At 38.9% G+C, this 22,666-nt stretch overlaps 1 protein-coding gene across 6 annotated transcripts in view; it reads right to left on the bottom strand.

Moving 5' to 3' along the window:
• The window catches only part of LOC122559105 (acylamino-acid-releasing enzyme-like), a 64,409-nt gene that overhangs the window by 25,134 nt on the left and 16,609 nt on the right, over positions 1-22,666 (bottom strand). For 5 of the 6 annotated variants that reach the window (XM_087994493.1, XM_087994495.1, XM_087994490.1 and 2 more), the window contains exons 7-15: positions 19,455-19,595; positions 16,980-17,071; positions 11,733-11,773; positions 11,022-11,143; positions 9,967-10,027; positions 8,582-8,679; positions 6,222-6,273; positions 1,803-1,891; positions 748-886 (exon numbers count right to left, since the gene is read on the bottom strand). In XM_087994493.1, the coding sequence (XP_087850619.1) occupies positions 748-886; positions 1,803-1,891; positions 6,222-6,273; positions 8,582-8,679; positions 9,967-10,027; positions 11,022-11,143; positions 11,733-11,773; positions 16,980-17,071; positions 19,455-19,595 (835 nt within the window). The remainder of the gene's footprint in view (positions 1-747; positions 887-1,802; positions 1,892-6,221; positions 6,274-8,581; positions 8,680-9,966; positions 10,028-11,021; positions 11,144-11,732; positions 11,774-16,979; positions 17,072-19,454; positions 19,596-22,666) is intronic. The other variant, XM_087994491.1, reaches the window with a different exon arrangement.

Raw genomic sequence — 22,666 nt, 5'->3', positions numbered from 1 at the left:
CGCAGCAGGTCAGGCAGCATCCAAGGAACAGGAGAATCGACATTTTGAGCATAAGCCCTTCCTCAGGCTTATGCCTGAAACGTCGATTCTCCTGTTCCTTGGATGCTGCCTGACCTGCTGCGCTTTTCCAGCAACACATTTCTAACTCTGATCTCCAGCATCTGCAGCCCTCACTTACACTCAGCACATTAACAAGCCAAAGTGATTTGATGCTTCTGGGATACTTGTGCTACCTATTATGGTCACTATCGCCAAAGTGTTCACCTACCTCCAAAATCTAACACCTGGCCAGGTCCATTTGGTACCCAGCCTCACCCCTTGTTGGCCTGTTTACATACTGTGTCAGAAAACCCTGCATAAATTGAACAAAAACTAACCCATCTAAACTACTTGAACTACAGTATTCCCAGTCAATACTGGGGAAGTTAAAGTCCCCCATAACAACTTCCCGGTTACTCTCGCTCCTATCGAAAATCATCTTTGCTGTCCTTCCCTCTACATCCCTGGAACAAATGTCAATTCTCCTGCTCCTCGGATGTTGCCTGACCTATTGTGCTTTTCCAGCACCACACTGGTATATGAAGCAGTTAAAATGCAGCAACTGAAAGAAGTCATAAAGCTTTTTATTCAAATACGGTTATGCACAGGTGTGCAGGAACTGAAAACAGAGTGATTAAAGATTTAATAAAACTATAAATATCCTTGAGATGAAGATCTGCCAGATGCAATGTGTCCCAAGCTACTTACGGAAATTAGGATGTGTCTGTTCAGGTGGAGGGGTAAAAGTCAGGATTTTCCACTCTATTCTTGACAATGGCTCAGTTTCATCCAGTGTCACCCAAGTAATCCGCTCCTCTTGGCCTTCAGCTGGCAAGAAACCTACTTTCTATAGAAATGGAATAGCTTTTACAAATCTCAGCAATATTGCTTGTTATGTTCCATAAATTTTATAATTGTGGCTTTTCTCTTGCCATGTGGAGCCACTAGGTTAGGCTGTGGCTTATGATGACGAGACAGTACTCTGGAGTGTTGCCTTTTGATGCTTCAATGTGGCCTCACTACACCCTACAGAGCTCAAGAATTATTTACGTCACCTAATGAAGTTAAAGAGGATAAGCCATGAATAATAGACCACTTTACAAGTCATTTCTGTGCACAGAGATACATAATATGATCACTGGTAATGCAAACATTTTTTTCCATTTTCTCTACAACATGATTATTTAAAATATCAAAATTTTACATAGCCAGACAAAGTTTTCTTGAGCAGATTGAAGATGCAACAGAGTTTATTGCTGCTGTTTCAACCAACATCCTTCTTGGGTATCAGGAAGCCAAGTAATGGAGTCAGGTACTCTTTAAAATGTTTTGCAAGTTTTTATTTCAATCTTTGGACTCCACACAGTGAGGTCTCCATCAGTGCAGAGGACTGGAAAAGTCTTAAATACAACAGACTTAATTCCCAATCTGGGGGTGCCATTTGTCAGAAAATTGTGCCAGTGCAGGTTCGTTTCTGAGCTTATTCACCTCATGTGAATGTTCAAGAATTCGTAAATGCTGCAGACTGGGTAAATAAAATCACTTAAATACTGCACAGTTAGAATTTTAATATTACTTGCCTAATAAATAATATTTTTGAATATTTAAACATAAGTATACATTGCCAATATTATCAGACTCCTTGGCCCCATACCTAACTGTTTCCTACAATTACAGTTTATGGTCAGTGTTAGATTTCAGACATTATATCATTTTAAGAAAATAAATAGTATGGGTTTAATTGAACCAAAGGGTCTACTTACCAAAGTGGGCGGACAGTTAGGGGATGAACAGCTAACTACCATCAAGTCCTGTTGAATGTCCAGCAGCATCCAGCTCCCAACCTCTGAATCTACGGCAGACAAAACTGAATACTTCAAGTGCTCACGAGTAACATGTCACACTCAGCAGCAAGGCCTTTTCTTACTCAAGATTGATAAGCCTCAAGGAAAATGGAGTTCTGAGAGTGTTCAGAATGTTTCTATGTTGACATGGACTGAACTAGGAGGACCTCTGTATTCAAATCATGAACACTTTAAATTGACTTCCTAGTAGATTTGTGAGGTTGAAAATCTTAGGCTTGGTCAAGAGTTTGTTTAGTTACATTATAGGAAAAAAAAGAACAGTTGAACTAAATTGGACCAAACTTATCTTCTAACATTTTAGACAACTGTTATCAACTCAGTGCCAATAGCAATTTTTGTTTTAAATCTTAAATGTTTAGGGTAACGCTGTTGTAAAATTAATAAAACTGAAATTTAGAAGCAAGTTAATGAAATTTATTAAATCAAAAGCTTTTGGGAGGGGAGCGTGATTCTGACCCTAACAGCCGGACTTGACCATGCTGTCTCTCCCCAAACAACAGGTATAGCAGTTTTTATAGTCTGGATGACACATCCAACAAAAGCCCATGAAAGATGGTTTCTTGTGTTCTTTGCACGCGGACACAGAGATCACTGTTTCCAGGAGCAGCGTACACGCCGTTTTGTTCTGTGCATGCACACGCAGAGATCACTGGTTCCATGAATGGTATACCACGACGTTGTATTCTGTAAATATTTATTCTTTAGTTAGTTTCTGTCTTCAGTTTCCCCCTTTGTGGTCTGAGACATGCAGGAGCACGACGAACAGACCACCTACATCCAGTAGTCATCAGTAGAACCAGAAAGCGGGGTGACTCCCAGGTGACTCAAAGTGGGAGCGAGCGCTCAGCATAATTCTTGCTGTCAAAACTTTACAACATGAGTTAAGGGCAACCATAACAACGCAATGCGTGATGACAGTAACAATAAACATGATGAAGGCATGCAAAAGATCTGCCTTGTAGCCATCCTAGTCACCCCGGGGGATTATAATCATGAACCTCTTTCCCTTCTTGCCAGATCCTGTCAGCCTCCAAGCGGATGTGATCTGCTAGATTAGTTATATTGTCTGAGGCATCTAGAATGTACATGCAGCACTCAGGGCCAATAACAGCACAGGTGCCACCTTGTGCCACTAGCAAATAGTCAAGGGCCAAATGTTTCTACAATGCAACAGTACGGGTGACAATGACCTCAGCCGACACCTCAGAGATGGCTGTGTTAACAGTTGCAAAGCCATGGACGGTCTCATTAGCCAGCATTTCCAAGGTTGAGGCTCTATTGATCAGTTCCCCAGCAGCATTAGCAGTCCCATAGGCGGTGAAGGTGATAATAAATAATCACTCAGTCTCAGTGATGAACCATTGGGATCGAAGTAGGTGTTGGTTGGGATGAAGGTGGAGGGAACTGAAATGGCGAACAACAGGGACCACATAGGCAAGATCCGGACGAATTTGGAAGGAGCCAAAGGTAGGCCTTGGGACCACAGACAAAATAAGTACCAATCTAAGTCCTCAGGTAATCAGTCTGAATTACAGTCCAAACGGTTTTGAATGTTTTACCTATAGTCATGTTGACAACCTCAAGGCTCAGAATACTTTCAGAAAGAAACGATTAGAAGCCGGGCGGGGTAAGGAGCAGGGAATGGGAACATTCGCTGGTTCCGGCATTTCACCCTGACATGCGATTACATTTAAAACAAATAGTCTCCGTGGGCATTCCTTCACCTGTGGTGTTTGTGAGGGACAGAGCCGGGGGTGTATGTGAAAGGTTGTCGTGAGGCTGGAACCAGCCTTTATAGTTTTGCATGTTACAACCTGCAGTGTCCCAGGTGACCTCATTGTTGGTAGAATAAATGGTCTGGTCAGAGCCTTGCATGAATGACTCATTAGATTCTCTGTCAGACCTACCCATGCCCCAAATGAATAATTGTGAGGATCAGTCCTGGTCCAACCACTATTCCTGATTTATTAAATGGAATGGGTCTCAAGGGAATCCCCCCACTAGAGTGTACAGGGATTTGAATACAGACACAGCATTAAGACAACTGTTATCATCTCCGTGTCAATGGCAATTTTTTGCTTTAAATCTTAAATGCTTAAGGTAAGATACATGCACGACAAGTGATACTTAGGCTTGAACAGTAATTCCTTGCGTTCACCAGTCAAATCGCCTGAATAGACTATCCTGTACAATAAGGAAATACATTCTCTGTATGTCTCTGCTGCCTGGTATGCAAACTTGCTCGCTCAAAAATCAAATACCTGTCAATATCAACATAGAAGAACTTATTTCTGTGAGTGCTGCGGATAGGAATGTAATATACACAACAACTATCATCTTTCATTTTGTTTAAATATGGTTCAAGATGACTTTACAGAAAATGAATAATGTTGTTGCAATCAAAATCTCCTTTAGTGGGCAATTTTCAATACATTATTCAAAAGGTGTATTGAAAAATCATAGGGAACCTGTTGCTGAATTCAAATTTGAATGCTAAAAACTCCTCAACTTCACATTCAAAAGAAATCTGTGCTTATGGCGTTCAAAATTTGCGAAATCATTTCAAAAGTTTTAATGCATGGAACCTGTCAATCTGGAGTTTTCATTTTTAAAATTAATCAAAGTTCAGGTCAAATTTGAGGTGGCAACAGAATCGTTTGTTGAATAAGGTAATCGTGCCAGTTCTGACACCTCTCTTGTAGCCACACTTGATGTGTCCAAAATGTTGCCTGACATCTTGGCAGCAAGTTTCTTTATAAGCCTGTTTGTCTAACACCTAGTAAAACACATGCACAAAATGGTTTCACTTCTTGCAGTTACAAGAATGTTTTTCTGTGCTGGCCAGGCTTTTTTCTGTTTTCTAGTGTTGACCTCAACAATAGTTGCAACTTGTTCTTCAAATTTGATTTTTCTGTTGGATGTCCTGTGGATACTTTTTCTCTTCTCCAAATTGTTGAACTTGGAATGTGTAGGCTGTTTCTCAATATAGTGGACAGATATGAGCAGCTGATCAACGTAGTGCACAGCCCTGGATTGCTTCTTCACACTGTGCACAAATTCACCTGTATTTTCACGTATGCACATGGCTGCTGTTTTACCAGCTCAGAACTTCTATATATCTCTATAACTTCTTCAAGAATCAGAAATTCTACTTTTAGCTGTCGTGGTTTTAATGTCTAAAGTGATTTTGTTTTGAATTAGTTCATCAGTATTTGCACAAATTTACAGATTTCTGCAAACCGAGTCAATTATATTACTTGTTGACAACAGATCTAAAAAAAAACTTTGTTGCCTCGTATTGAATCTATATTGCTCAAATGCAACGTTCACTTCAGCCTGAAAGCAGCCTTCCAAGTTTTAAAAATTTCTGCCACATTTATTCTGCTCTTCAGAGAGACGAATGTTGGAATACATTTTGAAAAATTATTTTCCCAACATTGAGAGAAGCATAGCGACTCGTACTTCAGAGTCATACAGCCTTTGGTCCAACCATTACATGTCCAACATAATCCCAAACTAAGCTAGCCTGACCTGCCTGCTCCTGGCCCATATCCCTTAAAGCCCGTCGTGTACTTATCCAAATGTCTTTCAAGTGCTGTAATTGTACCCACATCCACCATTTCCTCAGGAAGTTCCTGGGGGTACTCCAGTTTCCTCCCACTATCCAAAGATGTGCAGGTCAGGTGAATTGGCCATGTTAAATTGCCCATTGTGTTAGGTGCATTAGTTAGGGGTAAATGTGGGGAATGGGTCTGGGTGGGTTACTCTTCAGAGGGTCGGTGTGAACTTGTTGGACCGAAGGGGCTGTTTCCATACTATAGGGAATCTGATCTAAAAACAAAAAGAGAACTTTATCAAAGAGAAGTCTATCTACAGTGTGTGTGCCTCATGGTACAGTTACAACATTTAAAAGATATTTGGATAAGTAATGAATAGGAAGGGTTTCGACAGATATAGGCCAAAATGCAGGCAAGTAGGACTTGTTTGATTTGAGAACAACTTTGGCATGGATTAGTTGGATGAAAGGGTCTATTTCCATGTTGTATGACACTATGACATGGCTATGACAGACGTCTCTACATTACTGTGTTTCAATCCAGACAGTAATCTTGCCAACCTGGATTTTTTGCATCCTATAACTTTCTTTCTATAGCAGAAAGTGACTATATAAAAAAGATGGAGAGAGGTGCAAGGATGAGACAAAAATTAGGCAGGAAATAAAATGCAAGGCCTATATCCTGATTTTCTTTTCTTCAAAGTCATACTGGAAACAGTGTGGATGCAATAGAAGAGGAAAGAGAAACAAGCAATACTTACCAGTAGTGAGTGATGTCACAATTCCTGTTGCAATGTTTATCACAATCAGATCCTGAGAATGGAAGGAACAAACACAGATCAGCATTAGAGACTAAGCCTTATTGGTCATCGGATGCTGCCTGAACTGCTGTGCTTTTCCAGCACCTCTAAAGCAGAATCTGGTTTCCAGCATCCGCGGTCATTGTTTTTACTAAGCCTTATTAGTTGAGTATGTGAACACTTCTGCATATCATGAATGAGTTTAAAGAATGAAATATTTTCCATATCTTAGTCAAAACAGTGTTTAAGAACAAAACAACTGGCACCGGCACCTAGTGAGGAAAGAAAAGAAATGTTTTTAAAAACTCACATTCTCATTTTCAGTTACACCATAGGATTATAGGATAAAAGCAGAATAAAACTTGGTTGTGATGCTGTCAGTGAATTAAAAGCTAGCAGTCTGTCATAGTCAAGAACCAAATGTGAAGAATAGTCATTTGGGTGAAGAAAGATATTGTTAGTAGCAAAACCAAAACAAACCTACGCCTTTCCCTCCAATCTCAAGGAAGAGCGAAAACAAGAATGTAATGAATTGTGAAGTGATTAAACCCATAATTGAGTGCCTTCTCCAATGATTCAAGCATGTTGAAGTCAAAAGTGACAAATCTCATATTGATACACTGCAGTTACATTCCAAAATAAAGTCAACATTGTGAATGCAGCATATTACTCATACCTATTTATACACTTCAAAGTTGACACAATGCTTCACAAACTGAAGTGAAATAGAAAACTAAATCCACACGCAGTAACATTGATTAAACCGAATAAAGATAAATTTGCATTATGCTACTTTAAATAAACATTTGATTACAGACTGACTTCTATTTAAAACAGTTGTTCAAAATTCAATTCTAATGGACTTCTTTAATTGGATTTATTAAACCAAGGGTACCATGTTACTCAACAACAAAAGATATTCAGTCATGCATTCAGCTTAATAAAATGTCCCAAAGTGCTATCCAGGAGCGCTATAAAACAAAACAAGACTTCAAGCCACAAAAAAAGATTAAAAACGGTCGCCCCAAAAAGGAAAGAAAGAGAAAGGGAGGGAATTCCAAAGTTGAAGTCCGAAGCAACTGAAGGCATCGACACCAGTGGTGGAACAAATTGAGGCCAGGGATGCTCCGGACAGACCGAGAGAAGAACAAGCCAAGGAAGCTTTGAAAACAAATGAGAATTTTCAAATGAGTTGCCTGACTGGAAACTGATGCAGGTCAGCAAGTACAAGTGGAATAGTTCCATTGGCCCGGGTAATAGTTAGGGCACAAACTGTAACATCTTGAATGAACTCAAGTTGTTGTAAGGTAAAATCAAAGAATGCAGCCCAGAAATTACTAAAATAATTAACTCTTACATTAATAATGACACAAACAAACATTCCAGAAGATGAACAGAGGCAGTAGGGAAGTTAGACAATATTATAAAATGGAAATAAACAGTCTTCGCGATGGTGCAAATGCAGTCAGAAGCTCATCTCAGGGTCACGTGGGTAGCTAGGAAAAGGAGCAGGAGCAACAGCTATAACCTTTACAATTTTTTACTGGAAGAAATCGCCACTCATCTATTTCTAGATATCGGAATAGCAGTCTGATAGTTTAGCAATGATGGAGGAGTTGAGAGAGGTAATAGTGAAGTAGAGTTTGGTGTCATCAAGGATGTGTGAAAACTGTGCCTGTGCTTTTGGATGATCTCACCAATAATGAAGATTCATCATCAAAAACTTTAATTAAGAAGATTTTTAGCACAAGATTTGCTAATGCACTTGGGCACATTACTCTTTTCTTCTTCTTTGGATTGTACTGCTAATTTATCTATTCTTCCACAATTCTTTCAATCCTCTCCTGAAGTTGCCAATCCTTTCCATTTGGTCCTTTACATGCAGCACTACCGGAACCTTCTGGTGATATGCAGGGCTTTCACATTATAGCAAGGAGGCAATGGCCTCGTGGTATTATTGGAAGACTAGAAGCCTGGATAATGTTCTGGGGAACCAGATGCAAATACCATCATTGAGAATTAAGAGTCGAATGACGATCATGAAAACCAATAGTAATATTAGGGGAAAACATCTATTTGGTTCACTAATGCTGTTTAAGGAAATCTGATGCCTTTACCCAGTCTGGCCTACTTGTGACTCCAGACCCACAGTTATGTGGCTGATCCTTAGCTACTCCCTGGAGTGATCATGGATGGGCAGCCAGCAATGCTTACATCCCATGAATGAATAAAAAATTACAAAACGCTTCCTTTAACATCAATTATCAACCTGATTTTATGCTCCTTTTCTATTTGGTCCTATACAATGATAACCCAGTTACCTTTCTGCTTCTCTGAGCTGTGTCAATCACGACCCTTTGACTATCCCTTGCCCAGCAGTTCAGCGCCAGGTCAGAGCAGTAAATGCCAGTAAATCCATCTGAAACATACATTTGTTATTATTTTAAAAAGTATACATGTAATACCATCAATTTGAATTCATGTCTAACAATTCTCAATGTTCAGTGGATGATTATTTTCTCAATGTAACAAAACTGTAGGTTTGTTCCCTAACAATAGGCTTCAGCCTTTGTTGCACAGAGCGTACAGAGGAATTATTCCCCAGTGGGGATTTTTTTAAAATCATAGTGGAAACAGGATCCACTTGTATATTCAGAGTTGGAAGAAAAGAAAATCTCTAGGGCAGGTATAGCAACTGCTCTGCTCCACAGTTGTAGTTAAGGTTAATTATATCGAGATAGATATATGTACTGCTCAGGAATATACCAACTGACCAAACGGTTTCTCAACCTTCCAAGAAAAAAATATCATATTGATATCTGGGACTGATTTGGAAAGAAAGAATTGGGTTCCAATCAAGTTCAGGCTTATCAGATTAGTAATTTACTTAAGTAAACTTGAAATGCGAAAAAAAAGTAACACATGTCAAGATATTTTCAGATACTAAAATACAGAATATGAGATACAGTAAATGAGTTATTTCCCTCGTGAAATGTGTTCATTTGTAGCACACCCGCCAGAAAGGAGATCAATTTGGATCAATAGTTCAATAAGTGCTCACAAGTGGGGTTTTTCTTGTTCTTTTTTTGAATCTGTTGTTTACTAATAGATGGTGATTGATTGCCCTGATTAGTCCATAAATCCATTATCACTGTATCACATGACTACTAGGACTGGAGAGGAGAACTAAATAGATTTCTATTGTTTCTTGCTTAGAAATCCCATTCTTTCAACTGGTTTCAGCCCTCCTTGTTGAGAAACAGGAAGTCAGAAATAGTATAAGGAATAAAATTTGAAAGTCTACTCTGCTACATCTATTACAATGTAGCAATGTATTTTTTGCACAATAATGATATTGTGAATTAATGAACCTAGGAACTAAGTTCATTCTTTAAACTGTGGTGTGATTTCAGTCATAACAGGTAGCAGAGGTGACAACATTCATCAGTGGTGCTGCCAGGTATGGGAGCAAGAAGATGCCATGGTTTCTGGTGCTGAACGCTGTCCTGTGACTTTAGTGGAAAATGTGCTTAAAAAACACAGCCAAATGGCCTGTTGACAATAACATTCCAGACCTAAATGTGCAAACTGGCTCCAAGATACTGTAAAGTATCTGGTGCCTCTAGAACAGTACAGGTACAATCTGCAGCCTTAAGAAGGCTGTTATTTTTCAAACTAATAAAATGATAAACTTTTCATCACTCACCCACAGTTGGATAATCCACAACTTTCACCACAGTTGATGTTATTTTTTTGTCCAAATTATACTGAAAAAAATTATGTGATTCGTTACAACAACAGTTCCTAACAACAGTGTACCTACTTCAGACTGACTGCAACAGTTTAAGGTGGCAGCTGACCAGCAATTTGTCAATGGCAATTCCAGTTGGCAATAAATACTAGCCTCACCAGTGACAATTAGCCCAGGAACCAAGCTTAAAAAACTCACTTATTTCAATTATTGCACAGTTATCCCTCAGTGCATTTGTAACATTACTAATTCATCATCCTAGTCATTTGGGGATGACCATCACGAGGTCAGTTTTAATACAAGTCAGGAACATATTTTAAGTTTCTTCTCCATTACTGTCAACACTCTAAAGGTGAGAAAGGATCATTGTGAGTGCTGACAATTTATTTTCCAATGGAAAGATCAAGTCCAACCCATGCAACTTGTGATCCACAGCGACATCAAAGAGGACATCGGGGATATGACATGCTGGCTAGAAATTTAGCATTGTACGAAAAACTGACAAAGTGAATCATAATCTGGATCAGTGGTGCTGGAAAAGCACAGCAATTCAGGCAGCATTCGAGGAGCTTCGAAATCGACGTTTCGGGCAAAAGCCCTTCATCAGGATGCACAGCCAGGAGGTGCATCCGGTTTCGCCTCTTTGACTAAGCTTTTGCTCCTCCTGTGTCGAACCAGAATCTGTCTTCCTCTCTATGAAATATTTGGTCATTTGCTCATGATAAATGAACTAAATAATTTCTTTTTTAACAACTACCTGACTTGTACTTTTGCAATTTAAGACAAAAATACTCACTTGAAGTTTTTAGGCTTATAATCTTGTATCTGAGTAAGGTAACAAGATCAAGTTTTGTATAATTGTCCAATTTTGATTGTTGAGTATTCCCAGAATTAAAATAGGCAATGTTGAATATTCAAATGTTTTCTGATATTTTAGAAAGCTGGAAAATATTTACTTATTCATAAGATTCTTTGAACAAATTTACAGTCACATCGAGGAAGATACTGACCAAGGATAAGCTGTGACACTGATGGTGGGTCCCAACATCACTACCCTCCAGGTAAATTAAATAATGCTGGTCAAGACTAAGGCGTGGAGAACGCACAGTATGTACTCCTGAAGAAATTTGCGCTGTAAACAATAATTTAGCAGATTCAAAAATTAGAATTCACACAAGCATCTCAATTTGTCAAGAATAATTATATTCAGATATTTGGAGAGTTGGGGCAGAATAGCATTTGAAAACAAGTCATGCAGATTATCAGATATAGTTATTGAGTTGCATTAAAATTTACACTTCGATCTCAGATACATTTCTGCAATTGAGTTGAATTCTCAAGGAATACCCGGGTAGCTAAATGTAATTTATATAGTGTGAATATGGGAGCGAATGAGTTACATGGGGCCTAAAACAGGCTGCTGGGAACGAGTTGCGCTTCACCTAAACTACAGGTTTCTTGTCACGGATTATAGTGAATTTATACAGGCTGCTGGGAATAGGTTTCACTTCTAAACAACACTTGAGAATAAGCTACATTAGGCCTAAAAGGGTGCCTGGAATGAGTCATAGCAGGGCTATCAGGCTCCTGGGAATGGGTTATGCTAGATTTAAATGTCCTACTCGAACACTTCTTCATGTGGAGCAACTGCCAAGAATTAAAATTGCCAAGTATTTCATAGTCAACTAACGTGTACAATGTGACTAAGAAAAATCACTTACAACATTCGTTCCCCTTTAGGTCCACATAGTACAGCACTGATCTGATACAGAAACAGAAATGAATGAGGTTATAGTTTTATAAAGGAGAAAGTGAGGACTGTAGATGCTGGAGATCAGAGCTGAAAAATGTGTTGCTGGAAAAGCCAAGCACGTCAGGGCAGCATCAAAACTTATGCCCGAAACGTCGATTCTCCTGCTCCTTTGATGCTGCCTGACCTGCTGCGCTTTTCCAGCAACACATTTTTCAGCTCTGATCTCCAGCATCTGCAGTCCTCACTTTCTCCTTTATAAAACTGAACCCTGATAACAGTCTAATCCTCTAACAGCACCATTAAGTTTGCATCTTGAGTCTCCACGCACAGTGAATTTTCAGCATGCATCATGACCAGACTGCTGTCACTATGCAAAGCTACAGAGTATTATTGATAAATTCCTGGAAGAAGGTTGTCAGCCTATCCTTTCAGTCTGAAAGATGCACATTTCTCAATAAGAAGCAGGGGCTAAGATCCAATTTGTGTTTCTTCAATATTTTTCTAAATACATCAGAAATGCACTGAGGTAATAATGCTGGAAGGCTTTAGCTTGTTTGCAACATTTAGGCGCATTGTGAGTTAACTTTGACAACTATCGAACACATTAAACTTTCTTTTCCATCTCTGAACAACATGCTGAAAGTGCTGCTCCGAAAGACTCAGTTTCATATCCTCACAGCTCTTCTGGAGCATGTTTTTTTGAGTTTCTCAAAATGACAGATACCCATGCTGTCAAATTAACCAGCCTTCAATTCCAAACTCTTGATGTCAGCTTCAAAAATGTCAAATTAGATGCAACATAACATCTGATATTGAAGAAAGTAAGTCACCATCTTGAAAGGTTAAATGTTTGACTCTCCACAAATACTGTCAGACCTACTGATTATAAGGAAGCAGTTTTGTTTTTATTTTAAACATACTGTGCTCCATCTCAGCCTGTACCTCAGCCCAGATCTTAGGCAAGTGTCCCTTTGCAAGGCTTTGGTAATTTTACAGTTCCCAAAACATGTACCTCCATTGTAATTCAGGTTACTTTGTTCTGAGTATATATTCATCTTTGTAATTTTGTTAGTTAACAGATTGATTGAAAGTTAATTGTCAACTATCCTAAATTTGCTCGAGCAAATAAGAATTATATGTTATAATGTTACAGACAACTAAACATTGATGTTTTGTTTTTGCCTGTTAATCTTAAGAGGGATCAATAGAAATCACAATTTAGCTAATTTATACATCCCTTTTATTTTCTATAATTTTGCAGAGAGAGTTTGAAATTGTTTTGAAACCTTTAAACCATGATATACATATTTAACTAGGCTTGCCTTCTCTCTTAAAATATGTTTTGTGGAATAAATTTCTGTTTTATTGGCAAAACCAAAATGTATAGCCTTGAGTATTTACACTTTGCTGGAAGACTATCATTTTAAAACAAAAAATGAATCTATCTAGCCAGATTGCATTTTTGGATCTGACTTGCCCAGGGGTAACATCAGCTGGGCATGATAACGTGGTGGATCACGCAGAGATCAGAGTTCAGAATTTAAGAGGGATCTGAGTTTATTTTAAAGATTAGTATGTGGAGGTGCCTAATACAAATAAGCTTTGTCGTGGTTAAATTAATTACACAGATTTCGAAAATGGATTTGAATGTCACTAAATTTTCTGGATGTAGGAGATAGAGGAGTAGATTATGTGCAATCATTGACTGAGGCTAAACTGAGAGAGTTAACAAATAAATTGAAGGTAAAAGCAGGATTGCGTCAGAGGAAGATGCTTCACATTATTATCTGACATTTAGAATAAGGATATCTAAAATCGAGATGTCACAGCACAAATTAGCTAGGAAACAGCTAGAAATGAAAATAAAACCAGGATTTAGAAGAGAAAGAGATGACAAAGAGAGAAAACAGGAAAGTGGAAAGCAAGGAGAGAAAAACAGAGACTAACGGAAAAGAAGATGGACTTAAAAAGCTTGAATTCCAAAGAGATTGGGTAATTAGACAATGAGTTGGCCACTGAAAAGCTTAAAGATAAGAAAAAAATAGTTGAGAGGATGATTTTGATTCCAATGAGGACTTTGATTTCATTTAAATTCTTAGTGCCGAAACTTACTGAGCATGGAGTAGAAAAATATTTCACCTCATTTGAAAAGGTAGCTGGATAAAAGTGGCTGAAAGAAGATTGTACATTGATGTAACAAAGCATTTTAACAGGTACAGCTATGATTGTGTGCACCAATTTGTCAGAAGAGCTCTCTGTAATTTATGCAACTGTTAAGAAGGTTATACTTACTGTTCCTAAAGCTTATCAATTGGAATTTACCATAAGAAACAAACCTAATCAGGCATTTTGAGACTTTGCCAGCTCAAAACAAATGCTGTAGGATCAGTGGTTTAGATTAGTAAAACAAGTGAAAAGTTTTGAGAACATAAGATAATTATGATTACAGGAACATTTACAGCTAACATTTCTGCAAAGCTAAAAACTCACTTAAAGGACTGTCAAGGGTAATGATCAGAGAAGCAATAGTTCTGGTAAATATCTACATCATGCAGTGGTAGGGAAATGGTCACACTGCTATACTCAAGGAAATCAGAAGAAGGGAAAAATCTGCAGGTGGAATGGGTATTAGTTTTAGGGACAAACAAGGATGCCAAAGTAATAAAAGAAAAAAGTGATATAAAGAAAATAACATATTTCTATTTTAATAAGACTGGACATACCAAAGCTAATTGTCAGAGGTTAAATGGAAGACCAAATAAGACTGTCTAAAGAATCTTCAGAAAAGGAGGAACTGAAAACGAAATGGGTATTAAAACTGCAGCAGTAGTATAAAGAGACACGTTACTATCATGAAAATATTAGTCTTCCAATATTGAAGAGGACAGTCAGGCCAGTGGGAGCTCGAAGTATTTTATCTTAAAAAGGTAAGGTATTCCTTTACACTACAAATCAAGGAGGTAAACAAAGATATTGAGGGAAACTGGAGGAAGTCTGTTACCGATTTGGGCTGAAGATATTATTTGTTTTCCAGAGGGGATAATGAAGGAGAATATTAATTGAAGATACGCATGTATGATACAAACACTTCCCATTATACAGAGTTGGATTAAAGAGTGACTTCATAAATGAGAAGTAGTTAGAGTAGTGAAGTAAACCCCTACGGATGAAATTGATATTTTTCTTGGGAAACGACCTGACTCGTTCAAAAAATTTGCCCTCACACAAGGTAGCAGCACCACCAATGGAGATAATATCTGTCTGGGAGCTATTTTACCATAAAATCACTAGATGGAGATTGAATAACCGGTCAGTTATTTTTTGAAGAACCTGACTCCATGCTAATTGAAATATTCAACAGTGAAGAATGAGAATCTTGTGCTAGCTCTACATAATTTTGAAATATCTATCACAAACAATGTGAAAGAAATGTCAATTATTCTAGGCACAATGCATAAATGTTTTTCTTGGAAACTTCCAGGATAAGTGGGTTGATTTGGAAAAGGTTAATTCTCCAGTCATACATTTTAAAAACTAACTACACGTCTGTAAAAGAAAATAAAAACAGACACTTTATCAAAAGCACATTTGAAAGAAACTGAATGCTATGATGCAAGTGGATTTATGTAAAATGTGATTGCCATATAACGCAATATATTACTAGTGTTAACATAACATAAAAATTGAGATAAAAGGAATTTTTTAGAAAATAAAAATGCCTCAAACAAGGAGCACTTGGATGTTGATCTTAAAAATGAACTTAGTCAATTGTTTCGGAACCATGATTTTAAACCAGTATGCCCTAAAGTGTCAATGGAACAAAAGTGTTAATTGGGTGTTTACGAGGGAAGACAGTTTAAGCCATTTGCTTTTCAAAAGCTAGCAAGCTTTTAAAAAATTTGTTCAAAATCTTTTGGGCATTTTAATGGAGACTAGACTGAAGTCAGATGCAAGTACAATTTCTACTAGAAAAAGGAGTTTGTTTGGAAGAGTTAGGGAATAATTACCTCAGGGGAAGAGTTTAGTTTACAAATTTCCAGACCAAGAGTGTTTGATTGGAAGTCAGCACATTATCAAAAATCTGAGAAAGTTGTGTGATTAGTCAAATGAAATTGCCTCACAGCTTTCAGGTCCAGAATTAAAAAAGCAGCAGCTAAGTCAAACTTACATTTTTGGTAGGGAAGAAATATCTTTGGATTTCAATTAATTATAAAGTGATGGTGTTTGGTTTTAGATGCAACTTTGTTTAGCCATGTGTTCAAAAGTCTTTCAATTTGTGTATTAATTAGATAGCTTGAATTGTTTCTGTTTTGCTGGGATCATAACGACATAAACACACTTTTCCAAATGCAATGTCTTCAAGACCCTGTAGGAGAAGGGAATGGTGCAGCCTATTCCCTGAGCAGACCGTCAAAGTTATTGGACACAATCTTGCTCACCCGAACTTTCAAACAAAAAAACTAGATGTGACTTGCCAGTGGTGAGAAAAGACTTTGCAAATAACATCTGGAAAAGATGCAGTGATTTTTGTCAAATTTAATCACGTGTGGCTCCCTGGTGCAAGACTGTACTCTATGGGCCATTTCCAGGTATGCAACCTGAAACAAACATGACTGCTGCTGGAGGACAATGATTTGATGAGAGGTGCTGTTCAGCCTGCCTGAAACATTTTGGTCTTCTAGTCCAAAGAGTTGTCCACAGTTAACGAATCGTTGCAGACTAGCACAATTCAAGGTCCATGGCTAGATGCTCAATAATATACCAAGCTAGGACCTCTTGTCACAAAGGGTCAATGGGGAAAGGCCACTCTGAGGCCCCCTTTATGTCATACATAGAAGGGCTGAGAATTCCCTGGTTGCTATCTTTGTCATTGTGGTATATTGTAAAAGTCAATTGTTATCAATTCCTACTGATGCTCAGAGAGCAACATATTCTATCGAAAGAACTTGAACGGTATTGCACTTTCAGTGATGTCCAACACTGAACCTCAGTGTGCACCATTATCCAAACAAATGGATAACAATCAGAACATTAAACCTTTGATGGGAATAGGAAATGATGGCACTGTTCCTAGTTTGATTGGCTTTGGAGAATTGCTAAAGTGAAAGGACTTAGGCATAAAAATCCATCTCAAATTTCCAGTTTGTCCAGGCATTTCAAGACTTTAAAAAAAATACTATTTGCACTGCATAACAGACATTACTCAGTAACTTACTTTCGGTTGGTGCAGTATTTCAGACCCAATCGCCAGGGTATGTGCCACCAGCCAACAAATATGATGCCATTGTCTGTAGGGGCCCAGATCGCCTGGGAACACAGCAACAGGTCAATTACCTTATGGTGCCACATCATTTGACAGAGAGCAAGTATACCTACAGCCTCCAAATTCTTGGAGATATCAATACAACTTTTTCAGAAGTAATTTTTCACTCAAATTTATGTTCAAACTTATTTGCATATTATTTAATGCAAAATGGTTTCATGGTGCATCTCAATCAGGTTATTCTTTGAAACTTAATTTCCTTGCATTAAGAGAAAGGATTTAACCTGACACAGCTTCAATAAGACAGCTGAACCTTTTTTTAAACCTGAACTGACAAAGGAAAAAAGAATCAGCATTTTTACACCAGCGTCTAGTTCACCAATTGACTTCAAACAACTGAAAATGATACTAAGAAATTACAAAAACATTTATAAATGTTTGACATTTTTATAAATGACCTGGGTGAGGGCATAGAAGGACGGATGAGTAAATTTGCGTATGCCACTAAGGTTGGTACAGTTGTGGACAGTGCCAAAGGATTTACAGGTTACTGGGACATAGATAAGCTGTAGAGCTGGACAGCAAATGGAGTTTAATGCGGAAAAGTGAGAGCTGATTCACTTTGAAAGGAGTAACAGAAATGCAGCTTACTGGGTTAATGGTAAGATTCTTGCTAGTTTAGATGAGCAGAGAGATCTTGGTGTCTATGTACACAGATTGCTGAAAGTTGCCACCCGGTTGATAGGGTTGTTAAGAAGGCATATGGCGTGTTAGCTTTTATTAGTAGAGGGATTGAGTTTCAGAGTCATCAGGTCATGCTGCAGCTGTACAAAATTCTGGTGCGGTTGCACTTGTAGTATTGCATACAGTTCTGGTCACTCCATTATAGGAAGGATGCGGAAGCTTTGAAAGCAATTCAGAGGAGATTTACTAAAATGTTGCCTGGTATGGAAGGAAGGTCTTATGAGGAAAGGCTAAGGGACTTGAGGTTGTTTTCGTTGAGAAGAGGTTGAGAGGTGACTTAATTGTGATATGTAAGATAATCTGAGGGTTAGATAGGGTGGACAGTGAAAGCCTTTTTCCTCAGATGGTGATGGCTTGCACGAGGGGACATAGCTTTAAATTAAGGGCTGATAGATATGGGGCAGATGTCAAACATAGTTTTTTCACTGAGAGAGTAGAAGGGGCGTGGAATTGCCTGCCTACAACAATAGTAGACTTGCCAACTTTAAGGGCATCTAAATGGTCATTGGGTAGACATATGGATGAAAATGGAATAGTGTAGTTTAAATGGCTTCAGATTGGTTTTACAGGTCGCCACAACATTGAGGGCCGAAGGACTTGGACTGTGTTGTAATGTTCCAAATTTTCTTTGGTGTACAATACTCAGTCCTTCAGCTGAATTGCTCTGCAACAATGAATGAGAGATGGCAAAATCCCTCGCTGGTGGTTGTCACTGCTCTTGCTATTGGGTTTTATACTTGAAAGTTCGAGGCATTCAGGCAGCAACTATTTGCAACTCCCTCCATACAGCTTCATGTCTGAAAAAGGTAGTACTCATATACTGTTGATGTCGCAAATGACATAATGGAACAGAAAATATCTGCTAGGACGTTGCCTGCGCCTAACAGCAGAAAATACAATGAGTGCATCTAAGACACCACAAAGTATGGATAAATCTTGCCATTATAGGAAAATTAATTGTTTAGTTGTTATTACCACTGATAAAATTCAGTGTCAAGTTTGACCTTATACATGTATATTTTTTAATGACGGTAGGGAAGTATCTGCTTTCCAGCCAGCGACCAAGAGTAAATAGTAAACAGCCTGCTGTAAAAGTCTCATTTGACATTGCACTGACATACTAACTCCAACACGTGCTCTGTGTATATTCAAATGTTCTTATCCCTGGAAATAATCAAGATTCAAAATACTGAGAATGGTGAAAAATCAAAACAAACTGTCAGAGGCTGCAATCAAGTGTTTCCAGTTAGGAAAAGTTTTACTTTTCTATTGTAAAGGAATGGAATTTTTTTGAATTCTTAGAAGGATTTTTCTCCTGTTATTTGATTCTATCAGTTTCTATTTTAACTTGCAGCGCCTCACATTATTCACCTGGGAGAAGCTGCAACCACACCGCCACTGGTTTAAGCCAGGTACCTCAAGAATGAACAAGTTTGGCTGGATAACCAATGCCATAACTTTCCCTCCTCCCTGGTGGTGGTTGGAGGAGAGGTGGAGAACACAGCCTAAACTAAGGGATGATGCTAACTCTATGGTAGAAATCAGAAACACAAATCAGTCTACATCATAGAACTTCATGTTGAGTGCTTAAAGTTCTTTGCCACCTCTGGAAGAGCATAACTCTGATTGGTGTACTAACTCTAGAAGCCGAACAAACATAACAGAGCTAGGAAAAACACCAACCTGCCCAGGGGAAATGTGTTCAGGAATCCCCTGAAGCTCAGAAATGTTTCCAGTCTCGATATCCAATACGCACAGCACTGGGGTGCTCTGATTCACCAGACCTTCACCCCAGTCCTCCAAGTACAGAAATTGATCTGCCTGCTAAAGAAGATCACAGCATATAGAATGAATCAAGATCATTTGGCCAAAAAAGACTGCTTCATGTATAAATATGCCTTATTCTACACACAATTTAAATGGATTCTGAGTAATCCAAGATGGAGGACGGGAACATTTCTGGCTGTAACAGCTGCGCCTTTTTTGAGGTATTTTAGGTGCTGGAGGTGATTTCCTTGAATTCTAGGAGCAGCAATTACTGTTTTATATGCTATTGCATTGTTTTGGAACTTTGGAAAATAAAAGTCAAAACAACAGCAGTTTTAAAAAGGGAGAAGAACAGACAAAGGAAGCACATGGTGAGGTCAGTGCAGGAGGGAGGGGGCAGAGAGAGAGAGAGAGAGAGAGAGAGGGAGAGGCACAGTTACTGCCTTTGCTGTTTGAATTCATGTATTGCTGGACATCGGATTGTGTCTGGGAAAATTAACAAATAAACAGTGAAATTCACAACTGATCTTGAAGGAACTGTTTGGGCGAAGTTCACAGCACAGAATCAGATAAGTGAATTGTTTTAAGTGTGGCCTACACAAAGTCTGCAGTAGTGAGTAGAGTGGGTTCGTTCTTGATTATATGTTTTTTGAGATATGTCTCTTGATTAAACTTAAAACATAAGTCATAACTATTAATTTAACCTGGGGCAGTGTTTTGTAGATGAATAAGACGGCGTTATTTTCTGGGTCTGTAGATTGTGAAGGAGCAAAAATGGCCTTTAGTAGAGTGATATGTACGTCTTGTCAGATGTGGGAGTTTAAAGAGAGCTTAAGGAGTACTGCGGATTATATCTGCAATAAATGCTGTTGGTTGCGAATGTTATCAGATCAAATAAATCGGTTGGAGAGACAGTTAGAGGCAATGAGGAATTTGCAACAGCAAGGGGATGTGATGGATGGCAGTTATAGGAAGGGGGGAAAGTCTCAGATACAGTCACATAGATGAGTTAACTCCAGGAAAGGTAAGAGAGATAGGCAGCTAGTGCAGAAGTCTTCAGTGGCTATACCCATTTCAAACAAGAATGCTATTTTGGAAAATGTAGGGAGTGATGGATTCTCAGGGGAACGTAGCACGAACAGCCAAGTTTCTAGTATCGAGACTGGCTCTAATGCAACGAGAGGTATGTCGGATTCCAGGGGATTCTCTAGTCCGAGGTACAGACAGACGTTTCTGTGGCCAGCAGCGAAAAAGCAGAATAGTGTGTTGCTTCCCTGGTGCCAGGATCAAGGATGTCTCAGAGAGGGTGCAGAATGTTCTCAAGGGAGAGAGGGGCCAGCAAGAGGTCATTGTCCACATTGGAACCAACGACATAGGAAGGGAAAAGGTTGAGATTCTGAAGGGAGATTACAGAAAGTTAGGCAGGAATTTAAAAAAAGAGGTACTTGAGAGTAATAACATCTGGATTACTCCCGGTGCTACGAGCTAGTGAGAGCAGGAATAGGAGGATAGAGCAGATGAATATACGGCTGAAGAGCTGGTGTATGGGCGAAGGATTCACATGTTTGGATCACTGGAATCTCTTTTGGGGTAGAAGTGACCTGTACAAGAAGGACGGATTGCATCTAAATTGGAAGGGGACTAATATACTGGCAGGGAGATTTGCTAGAGCTGCTCAGGAGGATTTAAACTAGTAAAGTGGGGGGTGGGACCCAGGGAGATAGTGAGGAAAGAGATCAATTTGAGACCGGTACAGTTGAGAACAGAAGCGCGTCAAACAGTCAGGGCACACAGGGATAAGGTAGGACTAATAAATTAATCTGCATTTATTTCAATGCAAGGGGCCTAACAGGGAAAGCAGATGAACTCAGGGCATGGTTGGGAACATGGGACTGGGATATCATAGCAATTACAGAAACATGGCTCACGGATGAGCAGGACAGGCAGCTTAAAGATTCAGGATACAAATGCTACAGGAAGGATAGAAAGGGAGGCGAGAGAGGAGGGTGAATGGCGTTTTTGATAAGGGATAGCATTACAGTTGTGCTGAGGGAGGATATTCCCGGAAATACATGCAGGGAAGTTATTTGGGTGGAGCTGAGAAATAGGGAATGGATGATCACCTTATTGGGATTGTATTATAGACCCCCTAATAGTCAGAGGGAAATTGAGAAACAAACTTGTAAGGAGATCTCAGCTATCTGTAAGAATAATAGGGTGGTTATGGTAGGGGATTGTTACTTTCCAAACATCGATTGGGACTGCCACAGTGTTAAGGGTTTAGATGGAGAGGAATTTGTTAAGTGTGTACAAGACAATTTTCTGATTCAGTATGTGGATGTACCTACTAGAGAAGGTGCAAAACTTGACCTACTCTTGGGAAATAAGGCAGGGCAGGTGACTGAGCTGTCAGTGGGGGAGCACTTTGGGGCCAGCGACCATATTTCTGTTCGTTTTAAAATAGTGATGGAAAAGGATAGACCAGATCTAAAAGTTGAAGTTCTAAATTGGAAAAAGACCAATTTTGACAGTATTAGGCAAGAACTTTCAAAAGCTGATTGGGGACAGGTGTTCACAGGTAAAGGGACGGCTGGAAAATGGGAAGCCTTCAGAAAGGAGATTATGAGAATCCAGAGAAAGTATATTCCTGTCAGGGTGAAAGGAAAAGCTGGTAGGTCCAGGGAATGCTGGATGACTAAAAAAATTGAGGTTTTGGTTAAGAAAAAGAAGGAAGCATATGTCAGGTATAGACAGGATAGATTGAGTGAATCCTTAGTAGAGTATAAAGGCAGTAGGAGTATACTTAAGAGGGAAGTCAGGAGCGCAAAAAGGGGACATGACATAGCTTTGGCAAATAGAATTAAGAAGAATCCAAAGGGTTTTCACAAATACATTAAGGACAAAAGGGTAACTAGGGAGAGAAAAGGGTCCCTCAAAGATCAGCAAGCCGGCCTTTGTTTGGAGCTGCAGAAAATGAGGGAGATACTAAACGAGTATTTTGCATCAGTATTTACTGTGGAAAAGGATATGGAAGATATAGACTGTAGGGAAATAGATGCTGACACCTTGCAAAATGTCCATATTACAGAGGAAGAAGTGCTGGATGTCTTGAAATGGTCAAAGGTGGA

The sequence above is a fragment of the Chiloscyllium plagiosum genome, unplaced genomic scaffold, assembly GCF_037043375.1.
Source record: "Chiloscyllium plagiosum isolate Xiang-an unplaced genomic scaffold, Cpla_swu_hap1 HiC_scaffold_14, whole genome shotgun sequence".
NCBI lineage: Eukaryota > Metazoa > Chordata > Chondrichthyes > Orectolobiformes > Hemiscylliidae > Chiloscyllium > Chiloscyllium plagiosum.
This window is presented reverse-complemented; position numbering and strand designations above follow the sequence as displayed.